General features: G+C 41.2%; 1 protein-coding gene across 1 annotated transcript in view; it reads right to left on the bottom strand.

Moving 5' to 3' along the window:
* Window positions 1-8594: 8594 nt before the first annotated feature.
* The window catches only part of ntn1b (netrin 1b), a 49535-nt gene continuing 38305 nt past the window's right edge, over window positions 8595-19824 (bottom strand). The window contains exons 6-7 of the mRNA XM_085270414.1: window positions 18074-18148; window positions 8595-11116 (exon numbers count right to left, since the gene is read on the bottom strand). Of these exons, the coding sequence (XP_085126540.1) occupies window positions 10797-11116; window positions 18074-18148 (395 nt within the window). The 3' untranslated portion in view covers window positions 8595-10796. The remainder of the gene's footprint in view (window positions 11117-18073; window positions 18149-19824) is intronic.

Raw genomic sequence — 19824 nt, 5'->3', positions numbered from 1 at the left:
CATTAGCTACAATGCAGCGGTTACAGAATGACAGCTTGGCTCGTCTCGCCGTTCTGGGGCCTCTTGTGTGCTTGTACTTACAGACATGAAAAATTCCTGTAAATGCACTGAAACAAGATCAGTGACGTAATTAATACGAGGAAAATGAAAACAAGAAGCCCTCTGAGAGAGCAAACCATCGCCAAGGCGGGATTTACTCTTAAGGGAACTGTATTGTGTTTTGTGTATATTCATTTTCTTTTCTTTGTTCTTTTTAAACGTACTTAAATCAAGTGTACTGCAGTAAAACTCAGATTATGTGGCAGTAGGTAATTGGTAATAAATAACACGAGCTTATTATACAATAGTATGGTACAGTATATGACCCCACGCTGCACCGCTACAAAGTTTTATCAGAATTCATTTATTTTTGTTATTTATTTATCCTGTCATGATTTTTATGATTCCTTTAGAGATGCAAACCGGACAGAAAGAATGAGATTTTCATCTTAACAAAAGGAGCCCATAGACTCCTCGTGGAGCTCGCATAGCAGGATGTATGTATGGATATATGGACATTGGATGTTGGGATTCTCAGATCACACATCATGGAGCGTATTAAGTTAATTCTTATGATCCAACTTTACATCTTCTTTAATCCTGTAATCTGTGTGGATAAATCAATCTCACCTGTCCTTCCTCTTGACCAGAGTTTGATTCTGTGTTGCACACCACAGCTCCACACTGGCTTCCAGTTAGATTTAGAATTGATTTAAACATTTTAGCTATTTTTAAAGATCATAGGACTCGTATGTAAACTATGAAGCAGCTCAGGTTATCTGAAACAGGTGACGATCTCAGTGCTGCTGAAGCCGTCACACCACGCCATATTTGATGTGCTCCAATATGATTAGTGTTGAAACCAAACCAAAGACGTTCTTTTTAAGTTGTCTTTCACTAATCTTGTTCCCAATCTTAATCATGGTTTTATTTGGCTTCTCCTTTTTTTTAAAATCTATTTTAATTTGGAGGATTTTCTTATTTTTTCTAATTTTTTGGTTGTCTTTGATCTTAAATGTTATTTCATTTCATTCATACTTCTTTTATTAGTTTTAGTTTATGATTCTTATCATTTTACTGCTGCTGGTTTTATCTTATCTATTTTTTTTTTTTTACTTTTCTTTTGGCGCATTGTTGTTGTTTTTTTCTGTGATTGTTGTTCTTGATTATTTTATTCACTCAACTGATTTAGTTTCACTTTATCCATATCTTGTTGCAGTCTCTGTAGCTCACGTTTCATGCAGCACATCGTGCTTTATTTGGAATGAAAAGTGTGATATAAATAAAATTTTGGTTTAAACAGAAGCATGCAGATGTAGGAAAACTGACAAAAGTTGCACTTGACCAATACCAATGTTATTTAATAACTATTCTTATAAGATGCTGTTTTTTAAAATGCTTTTTCTTATTTTCTGTCATTTACTGTTACAGTTGTGGATGTTCATATTAAACATGGGCAAAGTGAATGATAATAATAATGAGGTGTGCAAGCCCAATTTACAAATTGCTGTACATGCTCTGATTTTTTCTACTCTTTGCTCTGTGTGATGTCAGAGGATATTCTTAAAATGGAACAGCCAACCAGGAGAAGGTGAGGGTGGCCTTAAAGGGAAAGGCGCTAGCAGCCTGTTTCAGACAGAAGATGAACTGAGGAGCCCTCATCGTGCAGTTCTAAGTCTAGTAGGTTCTAAAAAGTGTGAATATTCTACTTCCTGTTCTGACCACTGATTGAATACAAGTTATCAGACTGCACACTAGAAAAGGGGGAAGGTTTTGAGAAATTGTTTCACATTAACCTCGCAGCCGCTCTGGAAACTGAAGCGTGGCATTTGCAGATAGTTACCGACCGCCTTGCGTGCTTTTCCTAAAACTAAATCTCACCATAGGTCTGCGTACGTTTCAGCCTCACACTCGACCCAGAACTGTCTGCTAGCCTCTCAGATCTCCACGGATGGGCCAGAGCAAAAGAAGGAGAAATGGTGATATAGAAAGCGATTGTGAAATGTGGGAGCGAGGAGTGTTTGGCAGGGCTCATCTTGTTTGCTCAGTAAACCCCCGAAGCCTGTGTTTCTTCGCCGAGGGAAATGCCCGCATTGTTGGGCCCGGAGACCGTGGTTACGCGCCAGCCCGGGGCCCAGCCAGGCAGGTTGGGACAAACAACAAGATGAAGGTCAGCTAATATAACAGTTAATTCCACTTCCTGGTCACCATGACACCCAGGCAGGGTTTATTTGAAGATCCCAGACCCTGAAGTCACTCTGCACTTTGTTTAGTCAATGAGTATTTCTGGTCCAAGCCAGCACTTTTAGATATGAGTGTATACAGATGAGAAGGGAAGGGAGGGAGGAAAAGGGGAGTGAGCCAAGTCAGTTTTTTCCAGATTCTACACATTGATGCAATATATCTGTAACACGCCAGTAGCCTTGGTAGTATAATTTATTGAATTTGTGACTAAACTACACAAGCTGAGCATTAACTACATCATCTGCATCTTTATTCAGCTTCACGGGAGTAGACAGTAGACAACAAGACTCACAGAACTGGCAGATTCTGTCACGAAACTAAATGAAAACTCATTTTTTAACTAATAAGTTGAAATTATGTAGGAATAAATTGCTCAGTTATCTCGGAAAAAAAGCCAAAAAAGTTTCTACTTTGGCATTTAATTTGAAACTACAAAAATGTATAAATTGCTTGTAGTTTCTGGTAAACTGTGTCTGGTGTCCCTTTGGATGGGGTGCCACTCCAAGGCAACTGAAGGACTCTCCTCATGGCACCAACTCCACAGAGATCTATCCACTCTGGCATCCCCTGGACCCGGCAGCGTAAATGAATAGACATTAAGCAGGGCTAGTTTATGAGCTGATTGTCTTACCGATCATTTAAGTTGAATCACGAGAATGCAGAGAGGGTGGGGAGGGGGGAGGGAGGGGTTGCATGGGTGAAAAATATAGCACACACCATCCAAAAGCCAAGTGGCTTAATCTTGTATGGGAATGTTAATGAGGGGAAAAGGAGAGCTAACTCTTTCTGTGCGCGCTCTTCTAACCGGGATGGGATCGAGGCCTCTCTAGTGGGGCTTCTCCGGGATGTATAAGAAGAGCCTTTGTGCTCCAATCTAGTAAGCCAGAAATACAGCTTTTGAACTATGTGCATAGGAAGAAAAGGCAGAAAAGGAGACGCAGTTTTGGGAAAGAGTGAATGAGTGAATGGCCGGGTGGGGAGGGCCTTAAAGGTGTTGGTGTCAAAAGCAGGGGGTGTAAAGCATTGTGTGTCTGTGCACGTGTGTTCGCATACGTATCACGCTGATCACATGGCGGGCCGATATAGAGGACTTCCTTCTGTCTCCAAAGGTGCATCATTGTTTGTCTCTTAATTATCCATTTCGCTGAACCCTGACCACTGGGAATCAAAAGAGCGGCCATCGATGGATGCAAAACACCACTAAAAGAAACAAAGGAGAGGAGCTATTAGAGAACCTAATTTTGTCTTTATCTAACAATATAAAACTCCTCTAGATGACTGCTGTTGTCAGCTGGCGCCATGTAAATAAAAGCGAAATGAATTGAAAAATACCAAACACCACCTGCCTGAAGATAAACTGTCAATCCAAATTCCCGAGTTGTCATGTTCTGTCAATCTTCACGCACATTTGCATAATTGCGAGTTGAAATTTGCTCTGCTTTTTTTTTTTTTTCATTATTCCTCCCGTCCTTATGAGAAGCAAAGCAAACAGAGGTTGGAAATGCATTTAATCAGCTGAGAAAACACAGTGTTGTTTTGTTCTCTGTTTAGTCGGGTGCTTAGGAGCAAACAAAACAGCATCTGCGGTGCAGCTCCGGTTTTTACAGAGGGTTAAGAAGAAGGAGCAGGAGGCCAAGTGGGTTTCAGAAAAACAAAAGACTGTGATTACATGTAGTTTCCAATCTCAGAGTGAGCCTGCAGAAATCTCATGCATAAAATCAGGAAAAATCTTTCCTGACTTGATAAAATGATGGAGGCTCTTTGACTAAAATTAAATGTGGTGCTACTCGCGGAGCCCTTCTTGAACTACTGCTAGTGATTTTCCTGGAGGTGCAGAGGTCGTCGGTGAATACTGATTAGAATTGATGGATTTAAATATTTGAAGTTGTTTGGAGTTGTGAGATGATGCAAAACAAAGCTCATTAAGGTTGTCCTGTGAAACATCTTTAAAGTATTAATCGTTATGTTTTTGGTTTGCATGCGTTTAAATGCATGCGCGTCATTCTGTCTCTTAATGCGATAGACTTCATGTTAATAATCCATTCGACTTTGACTTCCAGGTCTTCCACATCAACTTAATGACCTATTGGTGAAAACGTTACCAAAAGCATGATAACTATGATTCTGTGTGCGGTGTATTGTCAAGATTTAGCACCACACAAGGAATTGAAATATCATGTCACATTTGACCTCTGACTCTCCTTCAAGGTCAATAGACTGATCTTAAAGCTAATTAAAATGAGAATAGGTCAGACTGGGAAGGACATTTTGCTGAGGGATACTTTGGGAATATAGTTGGTTTGTTTTATTATGACTTTGTTTTGTGCATTACTGTAACAGTTATAACATTTAAATACATAACAACTTGAATACATGAGCAATTTTCATGAATGTGTTCTTGAAAATCTGGGAGGGGGAAAAAAATAAACGTGTTATCAAAAAAAATTTTTACACCTACTTTTTCACGTAGCCTTTCACAACGACTGTGCTCTGTGCTTGTTTTTGCTGCAAACTTCTTAAAGTGCATTTAAAAAGAACAAAAACAGTAAAAACAAAATATTAACAATGAAGCTGGAGGATGAATTGGAAATACACTGTAATTACATTGTAATAAGGTTGTTATTAGATGGGTTTCTTTGTTCATTTTCTATTGACTGCTGATTTAAACCTGTTGGTGAGGGTCTATGCACGGGAACAAGGTGCTTCCTGCTCCAATATTGTGGTCATTTTATCAGAATGAATTTTTAAGAGCTTTTGGGTGTTTCATCGATTTCTCAGTGTATGGATTTATTCCAAACTCGTGCTGAAAAAGCTCATACAAACTTCATAGCGTGGGCTCTTGCACAACCAGTTAGCAGGACCTTTCCTTTTACTATTTTTTCCCCAAAGTGTTGGACTACTTTGAGGCCAGTTGGGTTTAAGGACCTTGGAGCACGCTGTGTCTCTGTAGACTTTTAAAATATGTGGAAGTTACATAGCCCCTGATGTGATGTTGTTTCAACATTGCAGACAGCCACAGTGGTCTCATAATGGCAGCTGGTTACCTTTCGGGGAAAAACAAGGGGGCAAGGAACAATACGGAAAGGCAATAAATTCAAACCGTCTGGTTGTTTTTATGGGCTCGGTCTGATAAAGAAATCAGGGTCTTTTCCATCCTGTTGTCATCAGCAGACATATAGGATATACTGCTCGTCATGGGACTTTTTAGCCACTTGCTGTTTCCATTTCCTGCACAGCACATAACCGAAGGCCAGCGGGCCACCCTGCCACCAAAGCTACAACCTAAGCCTGTTGAGCTATCAGAAACACCCTGCTTGGCTTTGTTTTCCGAGGAGGACAATGGCTGAGGGATTCGTCTGTGTGGAAAGTTCCAAGTTGCTGCTGCTGTGAAAAACCCGACCCCGCCGTTAGGTCGACTTTGGGTAACTTCCACGCACAAAACTATCATCATATTGTGTCTGTGTGTTTGTTGTTCCAGCCTCATCTTTGTGCATACTGAGAGGGAAGTTCACACACGCCCAGATCTCTTTTCAGCTCTCCCATCCCGCCCAAATCATGAGAAAAACTACAGTCCAGCGGTCTCTCTCTTGTGCAACGCTCGGACTCCGAAAGAGTCTGTTGGTGGAGTGAGATTGTTGGTGTTTTCAGGCCTTTATGACCTCGCTAACAGAGCAGTCAGGGAGCTCGAAGCATACCTTTAACAACAAAACCTAATAGACTTTGACGATGCATTTATCCACTGAGCTCCTCATATCTTGCTCTTCTCTCCTCTTTTTGCCATTGGAGTGATTCTGTTTCTAGTGATCCTGGTGGCCTTATATTAATGGAGAACACAGCTTAAGCTTTCAGCACTCGTTGTATAATTGGTTGGCCCCTTCGGAGTGTTTTGCACTGGGCATTGGAGGAACAGTATATCAATACCCCTCCATGAGCCAAGACAGATGGACTCTCATTTGGACCAGGTTCAGAATAGTGTGCTTTTGTGTAAAAAAAGCTCCCGTAGGAATAAGTTAAGGGTTTCCACCGAATCCAAAACCTCCCAGCTACAACAATAACATCTGCGGTTTGGATTAGACACGTTGGTGATATCACCCTTTTTTAGTAATTTGCCTGCAGAATCTTACAGCCAGTCGTTATTGTCTGTGAAGTCTATCGAGGCACAGGATCCAACACAAATGATCTGCGCTGCAGGACACGGTTCAAGTTCTTTGGCAGCGGCCGATGTTTTCATTTATTTGCTGCTAATGCTTTACTATTGGCTTCACATTTTTCTGTCACACTGACACCTCAGTTTAAAGAAGTCACGTCTTCGGAAAAACGAACCAAATCCTGTAGATTTAAAACAACGTAGCAACGCGATCGTTTTTCAGATACTTTAATTATATAAATGTAATGTAATCTTTGACAACGGGAATATACTTCAACAAAAACGAGACACTATAATTTGTAAGTGCTTACTTTTCTGTACAGCATAGAAATGCTCCTTGGCTCCACTCAGTTGCTTTGTAGCAGAGAAAATATGATAGTAATTTGTACACAATATGGACAAAAGTACTGCCACCTACACTTTACACCTACATGAGCTGCTCAGCCATGGAAATCCATGCATGAAGCTCTTGGCACACAGTTTTTGTACTGATGTTAATGATGTTAAAGATGTGGAACTCTGTAATTTTACGCACTAAATGCTTCTGTAACGTTACACGGTCCGACACTTTGTGGCTGAGTTGCTATGGGTCCTAAATGCTTTGCAACAGAGACAGTATAAAAGATGCACGTAGCTGCTATGACATCACCCACTAGTTTTCTTAAGTTGCATTTTGAACCCTCGACATGAGAGTTTCCTCCAACATAACTGCAACAAAACCCTGGATGTGTGAGTCTGGTTATGAAACAGCAAAGTATTTGTGATTACCAACTCGTTTGCCGTTCAGTTTGATACCACACATAATCCTACATTTTCAAACATGTTATAACAAAACAGAAAACTGCTATAGGACTGGAAGAGTTTTTGCAACCACAGCTGCTATCTGGTAGCCTGGTTTTTGGCACTTCCAGGCCGGTTTCATTTATCTGAACCAGAAGCTATGTCCATGTTTTATACACTTTATGCTTTGCAATAATAGAACTTAAGCAGAGGTGCTTAATTTTATACACCTGGGGACATAGGACTGAAACATATAAATGATAAATTTAAGATATGTAACCTAACACGTTTGTCCCTACAGTTTAAGTGTAATGGCACCAAAAAGAAACATCTTCATGGCTCTTATGCACAGTTCCTATACAATACTGTGCAAAAGTCTTGAGCCACCCCTTCATTTCTCTATATTTTGCTAGGAAAATGGGAAATGGGTGTTTTTTTGTTTTTTGTTTGGAGATATCTCCACACATTGATGAAAACACAGCAGACACGACACTGGTTCATTCCTTGAATTAGATCCCATCATTTTTATGCTACAGTGATCCACAGGTCAGTGTTAAGTGGCTTAACGACAAAAAATAATAAATAAATAAAAAAGGCCAGTTTGTCTTCAAATGGTTAGGTAAAGATAAACTTTGAAAGACCTTCAGAAAGTCAAGAAAACTTCTGGTCAAGACCACTTTAAAAAATTACAAGTAAGTCCGGCTCTTTGGAAGCAAAGTATAAAGAATAAAGGGGTGAGTTGAGACTTTTGCACATGAGTGTAATTTGTTAAATTGATGGCTTTTTATACTCTTTATTCTGTATATTGTGCAATAAATCTCAATAAATGTGCAGCTTTTTTATTGCAACGATATGTCAAGATCTAAAAGCTTTAAACTCAACATTGATGCGAGCATCTGGTATTGGATCTGACAGCTGCAATGTCTACATCAGTATTTTGTCATTATTTAAAATGTAACCCTTTTTAACTACCTGCTGCATTAAAGGCAAATCTGTGTGTTTACCACTTTACTGTGTGTCAAATCCACTTATTCTTATTCCTCCTGAACTCTTTTCCTGTACTTAGCGTGTAACTACCAAATAAGTATTTGCATGAGCTCTCATACCCAAATTATACTTTTGGGGGGCTGTAATCTAGAGTGTTACCAGAATGGAAAAATCTACAATTTTATATTTGGCAGGACTTTCAGGAACATTTTATTGTGTTAGATTCTTCTTCTTATGTCTTGCAATGCAAAATTCATGTTACAAAGTGGTTTCCAGTTGCAGCTGAAACTTGAAGCAAATAGTAGGAACTGTGTTGTTGTGTCGTGATAGCAAAAGAAGCTTTTTGATCATAAGAGGAAATAGGAGCTAAACATGCAATTTCAGCAACAGATCCTCATTTGTTTGTTTTTCTTTCTTTTCTTTTTCTTTTCTTTTTTTTTTGCACAGCTTTATTTCAAATTAAATTTCAGGTCTGTTAAGCTGTTCAATAGCCAAACACGCATCAATCATTTTCATTACAGCCGTCTAAAATCCAATGTAAAAGTAAAAAATAAAAGATCGACAGCAAAACACCACAAAAGCCACATTTTTTTGTCATGTGTCATTAAATATATTCATTTTCGATAAACATAATATATTAGTATTACAAGACATTACACAACCATTTGCAATGGACACTGCTAAACAACATTTACAAGCCAATGTATTAACATGAGCAGATAATTATTCTGATATAATATCCATGGAGAACAAAAGTCTGGCGGGCCGTACCTTTCTGCAGATGCCTGCAGGTTGAAAAATGTCGGTACAGCTGAGTGAGCGAAGACTTTGTAAAAACTTTGTAATCAACAAATACATACAGTATGATGCACAGAGTACTGAGGTGTACCCGTGTATTTACGTCAAAGTGTACATGTGTGTATTTGGGTGTTGCTTGTGTGCGCGCGTGTGTGTAAATTCAGTCCAAGTTTCTCTCAGTGTATGTGTGTGTGTGTGATTGTGTGTGAGAGAGAGTATGTGTGATCCCCTGGGTGCACAACATGAGAAATTTGTCTGACATTCATTTGTTTGTCTTTTTCTTTTATTAAGCCTCTAGTATTTAAAAAAAAAAAAACTCTGGTTAATTTCACATGGATAGATCTAGTTAATGTTTTAACAACAACAAAAAAGTAATACTATACAGCTATATAACATGTAGACAATCGGTCATGCCTTTTTGTCCAGTACCAAGTCTTAACGATGAAATTCAGTCCTCAGAAAGTCGTTTTGAGGTGAAGAATATTTTACACAGTGTGCTAAATAAACATCTGTGATATTTTTTTTTTATCACTCCACAGGTTATTTTCCCACAACATTGAATATTGTGTACAAAGTAAATGTGTACATAATTCACAATCATCATTAGCCAGTCAGCTACAGTAAATAGTGAGCATGCAGTTTGTCAGTGGTATGAGGTTTGCTTGATAGGTCGATATTCTCTCTCTCTCTCCCCCCTTTATTTAATGAGGTGAAATAGTTCACTTCATCAGTTCTCCCACTGGGAAATGCTTGGGAAGTCCAACTTACAATTAGTCCTTTATTAAAGAAAAAAAAAAAACTACATTCTGACTCCACTGTAGTTGTGATTTATACAGGGTTGTTACAGTCCACCAGAAACATCAGCCTATGGAGTCATGAGTGAGGCAAGCGGGGTTTCTACTAGCTATACATTCTATTAAATGGTAAAGGCTTGTTTTTTTCCCTTTTTTGGACAGCACTCTAAAAATGTTGGAACATATTTTATATGTTCTTAAACGTCTGACTAGTAAAAATAAGTGCATGGTTGACAAATCTACTCTACACCTACTTGATGCTACGGCATCGTCTACTAAAAATAATGTCTATGTATCCAAATATGGTTACTTTACATTGCAGAGGTCACAACCACAACATACTGTTGATATATCAATAAGCGCTGAGCAAAGGCTTGCTTGTAGTGAGATCATTGTACAGAAAAATGGCATTTTTTTTCTTGTTTTACTGAGGTAACACTCGCCTATGAGCAAGAATGGCACTATAAGACAACAATTACCATTTTTTCACTTGTATCTGAAACTTTTTTGCTAACGTTTGGCAGGTAGTGGAGAGAAATTACAGCCGTGCTATAAGTCTTCATTGAACTAGACAATGATTTTTACACCACAGTGGAAAAAGATCCTCTGAAGACACAAACAGGGTGACAGAGAAGATGTGTCACTCTTTAAAAACTGAGCAAGGGGCTTTAATAAAAATGCATTGTGGGTAAAATGATCAGGGTGAGACATATCTGTAACACTAGGTGCAAACTCTGCAATAATACAACAAAACAACCGCTGAAAGACAGACTGTTGAATGAGCTCCTTCACAACTGTTCCTAAAGAAGAAAACACTAAACTCTTCGCTCCAGCTCAGAGCAGCAGCACTCAGTCATTTCCACATTTCTCCTACGTATTACCTGTCTCTCTATTTTTAATTCTTCCAGTTTTTTTTTCATCCATCCTTATCCCTCGTCCTTGATTTCATCCCATCAGAGGCCTAATTCTGCCTCTGACTCTTTTTTCCCTCTCCTCTGCAGATACTTTTAGCACTTCCCCCTCTTGTCGCGCTGTTGGAACTTCCTCAGCCTGCGGCCCCACAGGTCCTTCCAAGGGATGAGGAGGCTTCCCTTGTCGGCAACTACGCCGCTCTGCCCAGGGGAGTCGTCGTCTGTACCCAGGAGCAGGTACTTCCTTCCGGGCTTAATCTTGGGACATTTGCAGGCCACGTCCTTGGCGCGCACCCACAGCAGCTGGTCTCCACGACGGATGCGGTGCTCACCTTGTTTGTAGATAGAAATGATGTTGACCGTGAACTTCCACCACTCGCCCGCCTTGTCACCCTTAAGAACGTGCACTTGAACAGCTGGTTTAAGAGAAAAGCACAGGTTAAGTCACCCACAAGAAAAAGTGATTCAAGTCATATAGTAATATAGTAATATAGTGTGGATATCAGCACCCCTTGTACTGGTTAAAATCTAAATATCTGGCTAAAATTACAGGTAAATGTCAAATTCTTTACCAAATTCAATGCAAACCAGCAGGGGTGTGTCTACAGCCGAGGTATGGGGTGCACCATTTAACTGAACATATAATCCCCAACACCAATTAAACATTAAAGATGTATACGCAATAATTGCAGCCCAATAATGTCCTGAAGAAGACTGTAAAAAGTGTCATGTTACATGAGTACATTTAAGGTACTTTAAGTATATTTCAATATACTAGTATACAGTGAACTATTGGGGCACTTAAAAAGGATTGTATCTTATACTTCTTTTCTACTTTTCAATAAAGTATCCATCAACAAGGCTATTTTCAAATTGTTAAGCAGGTCTGCTTTCCTGATAACAAATATGCAATAGGATGCATGGCTGCATAACTTGAAAATTGTGACTTGTATACATGTTTTCCACGTTGAAGTACATTAAAAATTTCTGACTAAATAGTTTGATTTCCTGTGGCCCCTCTGGTGCATTCTCAGTCACTCCCCATTTTAAAAGTCCTGGAAACAACCCAGTGACAGAAAAACATATTGTAACAGTGTCAACTTGTATAATATAATTATAATTATATAATTATATATCAAATCGACTTCTATAAGTATACACTACAGCAAATAGAGCCCTTCAAAATTATTTTAAATGACCACATTTGCCTTGAGATGAATTAGTGAAGTGGAAAAATAGTGGGAATGATTGACAAGCACCTTCTATTTCAACAGCGTTTATATATCATTGCATGAAAGGGTGAATAAAAATGTCTGTTTGAACCCAGTAATCTGCAGCATATCACAGGCCCCTCCCTTCATCTCTGACCTAGGACCTTTCCTTTTCGTGCCCCTGAGCACACTCCCTATTACAGCAACAGTTTCCACAGCACTCCCTGACTCCCTTTCTGATGTAGAACATCTGAAAGCACGCATCGGCATAAAGGGCACGGAGGCATTTTACTTTTAGGTGGCCAGGCTGGGTTAAAGAGAGAAGAAATAGGATATAGGGTTCTCTAATTCTCTTTTCAAAACATAACTGGCCAAAAAAGAAGTTTTATAGGAAAACACCACATCTGCTAGTAATATAACTTCTGAAACAAATGCTTTTCAACTGGTCTTTCAGGTGTTAGATCTGAACATCTAAACATGGACGTCCTCAGGCTAAATCAGGCCAAACCTGGTAACTATTGGTGCACCACTTGCAAGTGAATTCATACCAGGATGTGACTCGAGCTCCACTCGCTGACGCTTTCTTGTGTAGATTCTCCATCAAACCAAGCAGGTAATTACTGCATCACTAAGATAGCAGCAAGAGCTAAACAGCGAAGACGCCGGAGCTAATATGTCCTTCAAGTGAAGGACTCTTCCTGGGAGGGAGGGTTAGCTTGGTATGCATAGTATATCATCTAAGCTCCAGATTCTCAAAGAGAGGCCCGCGGGTGGTTCATCAAGCAATTATATTCTGCTTTTCACACATCAGTTGAATTATAAAACAGCAAACCATGAATTGGAATCCCTAAATTGTCATCATATTGATGGAGCTTGGATTTAGAAATGACTAACTATAGAGTGCTACTGAGATGTATGGAAAGTTTGTACACTTGTCCTCTTGGTCGATGTCCGTGCAAGCTTCTCCCGTGCCAGTAAGGACGCTTTTTAGCACCTAAACACAATCTAATCTGGACAAGACTTCATTAGATTCCATATAATGCTCATTTGTATACCCAATTTAACGCTGTGTCAGCTAATGCGTTACCTCTGCAGTTTTATAATAATAACAAAATAGGGTTTACTTTCTCTGTTTTTAAAGCAGGTTGGCCTTATAGTCGCCTTTCTGGCTTAACACGATCACTTTCCGTGTTCATCGCCCGTCTTATATCGCTGCCAAGAATGCAGAGAACTGAAGGAGTGGGGTGTTTAAGTATGTGTGTCGATGCATGGTGTGAGCAAATTGCACACAATTTCAGAAGAAAGAAGGTTTGTTGGGCTGAGTAGAGGGAGCTCTCACAGCCCCGCCATTCATCGCAGCCCTCTCCTTCATCCAGACACATAAAGGGTGTGTGAGGAGGAGGAGGGGGAGGAAAGGAGGGGCCACTATTTGTCTTCGCAGCCACAGAAAAAGTTCCAGCAGAATCGGGATGTGTTTCCGACCTCATGAGCTGTCCGGGTTCTGCTCCCAGAGCCCCATCCAACTTCGCAGCGTGAGAATCCAGTGGAGATAGCGCTCTCCTCCCCAGAGCTGCTGTGCTCGACTCATTGGAGGAGACTCTGTCAGGCGCAGTCTCTCTGTCAGGGTCTGCCTCTCTCTCTTTCTCTCTCAAGTATGTTTTCAGTCTTTGCGACGTATTCAAACACACACAAATCCACACACACCTTCTGCCACTTGGTTTGAGCTAAATAGACAGCACAGAGGGAACGGGAGCACGGGGTCAAGCAATCTATTACAAAATAGCGCACACTGTTTGGTGAGGCAGACTGTGAGAGGAAGTGTGAGATGATCCTGCAACTCGCACAATGGCTGCCAACCGAGCCTCCCTCTCACAGCCAAACTTCCCACTGGGTTTATCTTCTTTGGGTGTGCTGCGACTTGACACTGCGTGCCACCAACAGGCGAGGGCTAATGAAATTAGAGCTCGCTTAATTACCGTGCAGAGGCCCCTGTCCCCTCTGGTTATCAGCTGAGTGAATGATCAGGGACCTGTTACCCTCGGGTGAGCGAAGAGAGGTGGCCAGCTAGGCTGGGAGGCCCTGCCTTTGAGCACCATCCCGGAGCGTCGGTAAACACGCGGCCCTTTGATTCATTGTCCTCCCTGTGGCAGGGAGAAGGGAGGGTATGTGTGTGCAGAGGAGGGTGTCAGGCGAGAATATAATCCCTTTATGTCCTCCGTCTCCGTAGCTACGGCAATGATGAAAAACAAAAATTGAATAAACAAAACATATTTCTTTTTCTCCGGGGTGGCAATCCGTCACCGTCTGGTTAATTTACCACCTGTTTGCGCCCCGAGGAATGCTCTGTGCCGGCGGAGTGCACAACTGTGTTTAAACAGAGGGCCCCTTCCCGTGACCCCCGGGGGGCCTGCATCGCCACTCACACATGGGGGTGCCCCCCCCTCTCCGAAGAACAGAAAAGAGACTCAAAAACCCCACAAAAGCGAGGCGACAGGCCTGAGAAATGAATTAGACCACGGCAAAGGAAATGCATGCTAAGCAATGATGTCTGCCATAATGTCCCAGTGCCGGGCCGCCAGAATCATCTGCTTCCAGAGTTTTTTTCCGCTTTTTTTTTTCTTTTTTCTTAATGAACGTGGCAGATTTTTAGCTGCACGGCCTGTCTCAGCTCCAGTAACTAAGACTTAAGTCAAGGGAAATATGAATAATAGCTAAATTTGGCTCAGTAGCAAAATGTCACAAATGGACTGAATTATTGTCTTCCCAACTGTAACGGGCAGGGGCGGGGGGTCAAATACAGTTGAGCAATTTACAGTTGGATGCTGTTTAAAGTGTAACTGATGACGTTTCACCAATGATTTTGATTGAAAGACGCATTAGTCAGCTCTGACAGAGATCGACGTAACTGGAAAGGAACGGCTCTCAGCAGCCCTGATCAGGACAAACTTTTTGCAGCAACCAGTTTTTGCATGAATTGACATGAAGTTAGTTTTAGTGAGTTAACTAAAAACTGGGTGGTTTACCTTTTCCGGATAATGTGCTGAAACTTTTTGTGTATCTGTCTCTGTTGTTAACAAATGTGGTTCCAGTGATAACAGATAATGGATAACAGTGTGACTGATTAGCATTGCTGAAAATCTGCATTGAATCATTTACCATGTAGATGAAGGGAGAGATAGAGTGAAATTAAATAACTGCATATGTTATTTTGTCTATTTTATCACCCCACCACTGTGTGGTTGTGGTTTCTGCTTCATAATGGACCTGCATCATTAATCATCAAAACATCAAATATCCTGCAGCCAGTTTTAACACAGTGATAGTGATATTTATATACACCTGGCACTGCCGTGTTAACGGTTTGTTGCAGCCGCTTCGTGTCCTGCACATTCACTGACGACATAATTTGATTTCTGTGTATTTTGGCCTCCCTTATAGTTTGTGATTTGCTCTGAAATTGCAGTAGGTTTTGCAAAAAGCTTCAGAATAACCAGCCTGGGCAAAGCGTATGTGAGTGTGCATGTTTGTGCATCTCTTTGTCTTTTACAAACTCTGCTGCAGGGGTGCAAAGCTGCTATAATTTTAACATAGTTCAGACATCCATACTGTGATTCTTTTACAACTGGTTGTATATATATGGCTTTTACCCAGTACAAAATAGTGAGAAAGCAATGCATCCTAAACAGTTCCTAATCTTCACATCTAAGCATTACTTTCTGTGAGATATAATAACTAACCTCATGTTGTGTTTCAGCCTTTTAAAATCACCAAAGTGATTAGATCACCCTTTTTGGATGTCAAGAACAATATCAGACTCACATCTGCATTGTAAATTTTTAGCTGGAGCCAAAAGCCAGTTAGCTTAGCTGGCTATTAAGAAGAAAAAAAAAAGCTAATTTGTGGAAAACAAAAATCACAAATTATAATGTGCATGAAGTGATCAAATTAAATTCAGGCAAGTCACAAAGTGAAGCTTAGTCACTATCCCAGAAGATCAGCTAGCATCAGCAAATTCCATGTTGGATATCTATTTAAGCTGCTGTAGCCTGCACATAATCGCAGTGCATTTGCATGCCACTTTGCAACCCACCTGAACACCAGCCCCACCTTTTGTGCTGTGACTGACTTAATCAGTATCAGGTCTGTTGATTCCTGTTTTGTCTTGCTGCTTCCCCCTCCTGCTTTCAAAGTATTTGTGTCAAAAATGGTAACAGATCCACTGCCAAATCCAAATTACCGTGCATGGAAATAACAATCTTCCTTTAACTATAATGATTGATTAAATTATTAAATTTCCAGTTTTCGGCCAAAGTAATCTATTGCAAGCCAAGCTCAACTCAAGCCAGACTTTCTTCACGTTAGCTGGCTCCACAAAACCTAAAACCCCAGTAAGAGACAACCGTGATGGTTGGGCTTACGAAGCCCCAGCTTTCTCTTGTTAGGCTTTGTGTGTGCTCACATAAAGTGAGACTTCTGTCTAATTTAGTCAAAAGAAACAGCTTGCGTAGGGCTGTGAAAAAAACTCAGTTATTTTGGCAAAAAGCAACAGAGGTGCTACAAAAAAAGGCCAGATCAAAGTAAATTTCACATTACTGACTAAATATTAACTACTAATACTAATAGGCCATAATGGATTAAAATCTTGCAGTGCCCACAATGTCCCTCTGCTCAAGATGGCACATGTGCAGGTGCACCAGACGTTTTCTCATGAAATTGAGCTCTACGGCATCAACTGGACCCATTGTGTTTATAGGCAGCGAAATGGTGAGCATGACCCAAAGAACACCATCCTCTCAGTCAAGCACGGAGGTGGAAACATTATGCTTTTGGACATTTTTCTGCTTAGGGTACAGGATGACTTAAATTAAAGGGCAAATGTATCCTGAAATGGATGGGTCTTCCAGCATGATAGTGACAGAAAACATACCAACTAAGGAGTGGATAAAGAAGAAGCACAATACGATCATGTAGAAAATTTGTGCGCTTCCAAGCAACAGCAAAGAAAACGAAAGGATTTAGAGTTTCTGTAAAGATCAGTGGGCCAAAATCCCACCTGAGATGTGTTCAAACCTGGAGAATAAGTACTAAGTGATGTTTTGCTTGAGGATCAAATACTTATTTCAATCAATGAAATGCAAACAAATGTATAACTTTTAAGTAATGTGGGTTTTTTTTATGGTTTATTGATTGATATTCTGTCTCTTTGCATCAAACTGAAACTACCATAAAATATTTGACACTGTGCATTTCTTTGAAAGTGAGCAAATTTGCATATTCAGCAAAGGACCCTTTCATTACTTTCTCCACTGTATAGTTCCAAATGTTTGTATACGTACTTTAAATACTTTTTTGTTACAATATGACGTTTTTAACATATCATACTTTTGCTGACATATTAATTTTGTCCCATACTTTTCTCATACCTCACACTTTTTGATGACTGGTTCTAATCATGTAAGACCAGTAACTCGCACCAGTGTGCCAGTTGCAGCATCATCTGACCATCCACATTTGCGTTCAGGTATGGATCCTGTACGCATTTACATTTTCAAAACATCCTCTATTTCCTAACAAACACACTCTTTTAACACAAACATCTGGTATGAAGTCAGGCTGAGTGTGGTGACTGGCCAACTATTTTTATATCGCTATAGCCACGCAACTGCACAAGCAACTTTAATAAGTGACTTAATCAAGGTTAAACACCCACGGTGACCCATGCTAATGGTAATTCTGATGTATACGCACCTTCAAACGAGTCTCTATTGTACTCATGAGGGATAAGAAAAAGAAATATGTCACAAGCGTGATGCGATCAGATCAGCTGAATCAGCATAATAAATGAGCAATTACAACTTGACAGAATGTTGGCTGACGGTCACACATCTTGAAAAGCTTAATTTTCAGAAGAGTGCTTTTTTTTTATAAACCTTTTTTTTCCAGGGGTCAAACATGTTAACTTGAGTGCATGGAAACTCTCAGAGAGAGCAGAGATGGTTTTATATTAGTGGACGTGTTCTAAGGCTATTTAAAATAACCTAGCAGTAAAGCACAAAGACCAGCTACATGGTGTGGACTGGCTATGCTCCGGATCAGATTAATTGAGACATTTGACCTTGTGACATCTGGCGGGGCATGTTCCTGTGTGCTGGGCTCACTCACCGTAGTCTTTTTTACAGTATTTCTTCAACGTGATCTTCATTTTGCCCTTGGAAACTTTACAGTGAGATTCACAATCTGAGGAAAAGAAGACAGAGAAGGGGAAGGAGTTTACGAAAATGTTTTAAATTTACATTCGCAGCATGTGAGCATCGTCAGACAGGGCTTCAGATGGATGACCTTCACATTTAGTCCCTTACGTCACGCTCCTTGTGCCCCCGGGGTCTTAAGGATGCTTTCAAAGTGCCACTGTGAAGCAGATTACAGCTTACACAGATCCTCCTGTGTCCGTCAACACGCTCCTACTATACGCCTCCCATGTTTTTCCATTCCAGCCCGTTCCCTCGTCACTGTCCTGGCATCCCTTATGTCAGCTCTGAGGGCTGCTGAGGTCACTCGTGCACAAGAGAAGGTCGCAGGGGGGGGAATTAACCAGAGACCTACCAGACATTAGTGGGGACCCTTAGCACACTCTAAGCCACATGAGGCGAGAATGTGAATACTCTATAAGGCTGGCCGGGGCTAAATGTTCTGGATCCCTCCAGAGAGTAGCAGTGACAGAGAAGCTCACAGACTTATGATTGTCTCAGCAGCGTCCCCCCCCCTGCACTTTTACCTCACTGTATGTGAACGTGGGTTTGAGCGCCATGGGGCTTTATCGATGGCCACTCTGGTGTGCTGTCACCCCGCCAGGTACCTTTTGTAATGAGGAAGGTGGTGGTGGGACCAGAGGCCAAACTGAAAATTGAAATCATTTGTTCCCTCCACTTTCCACTGACTGACACAAATTGGAAGCAGACCATCTCCAAGTGTACCCCCGCCGCCCCCTCCCACTTCCCACTCTGCCTCTCACAGAGCAATAAGCCTTGTGCTCCTTTCTCTGGGGGGATGGGGGGGTGGGGGGTGGGAAAGCTGGGCTGGGCAGTCTGAAGAGAAAGGAGGGGGGCAATTGAGAGAGAGGGGGAACCTTTCAGCTTGCCTGAATATGGACAAACTTCATTATTTCTTCCAGCCCTCTGTCCAGTCTTCCCCTTTCTTCCCCATTATACTCTGTGTGAATGAGGTTGCCTGGGTAATGATGGAGAAAGAAAAAAACACCCCTCTCCTCCCTCTCAAAAAAAAAGGAGAGAGAGAGAGGGAGAGGAAAAAAGAGCGGTTTGGTACGTGGGATGAGGATTGAATTCATGTATGTAGAGAAAGCATTTCTGCTGGAATTCCTGGCTGGTTTCTGGGTTGGCGGGAAAAATAAGAAAAGAGGAAATCCCAAAGTAAATGAATCTGACGAGTCCATATCGAGCGTGCCTGATTTCCATGTAAATGAAGTGGTGGTGGTGGTGGGGCTCTTTATCTCCTGCAGGCCCCTGGGGGCCTTCATCATACCTTTCTTTGATAGCTGACGTTGCCCATTAGCCCCTTAGCGCAATTGCTGCTGTGGGCCATTACACCCACGGCACTCATTAAGGTCCAGTCTCCTGCTGTGAGGACAAACGCCCCCTTTGTGTATCTCTGCAGCAGTGCCACGTTCTTTCTGCGGGGTCCCCGGGGACCACACTGCTCCTAATTTGGAGGGTGGTGTCTGTTTGGAGTCTCTGACAGGAATCCAAACTCCACACAGCCTCGGCAGTCACTATAGCAGGAAGTGGGGCTCGCAACAAAGCACGCTGAAGTCAGTGGCGCCACTCTCGTCAGACGCTGATCGATGATCAGAGGTGACTCAGCCTATTTAAACAAACCTGGATCACGGTGAAAACTCA

This window comes from Mchenga conophoros, linkage group LG4 (genome assembly GCF_057382185.1).
Source record: "Mchenga conophoros isolate Kocher_MC1m ecotype Shallow Benthic linkage group LG4, M_conophoros_male_GT1.1, whole genome shotgun sequence".
Classification (NCBI taxonomy): domain Eukaryota; kingdom Metazoa; phylum Chordata; class Actinopteri; order Cichliformes; family Cichlidae; genus Mchenga; species Mchenga conophoros.
This window is presented reverse-complemented; position numbering and strand designations above follow the sequence as displayed.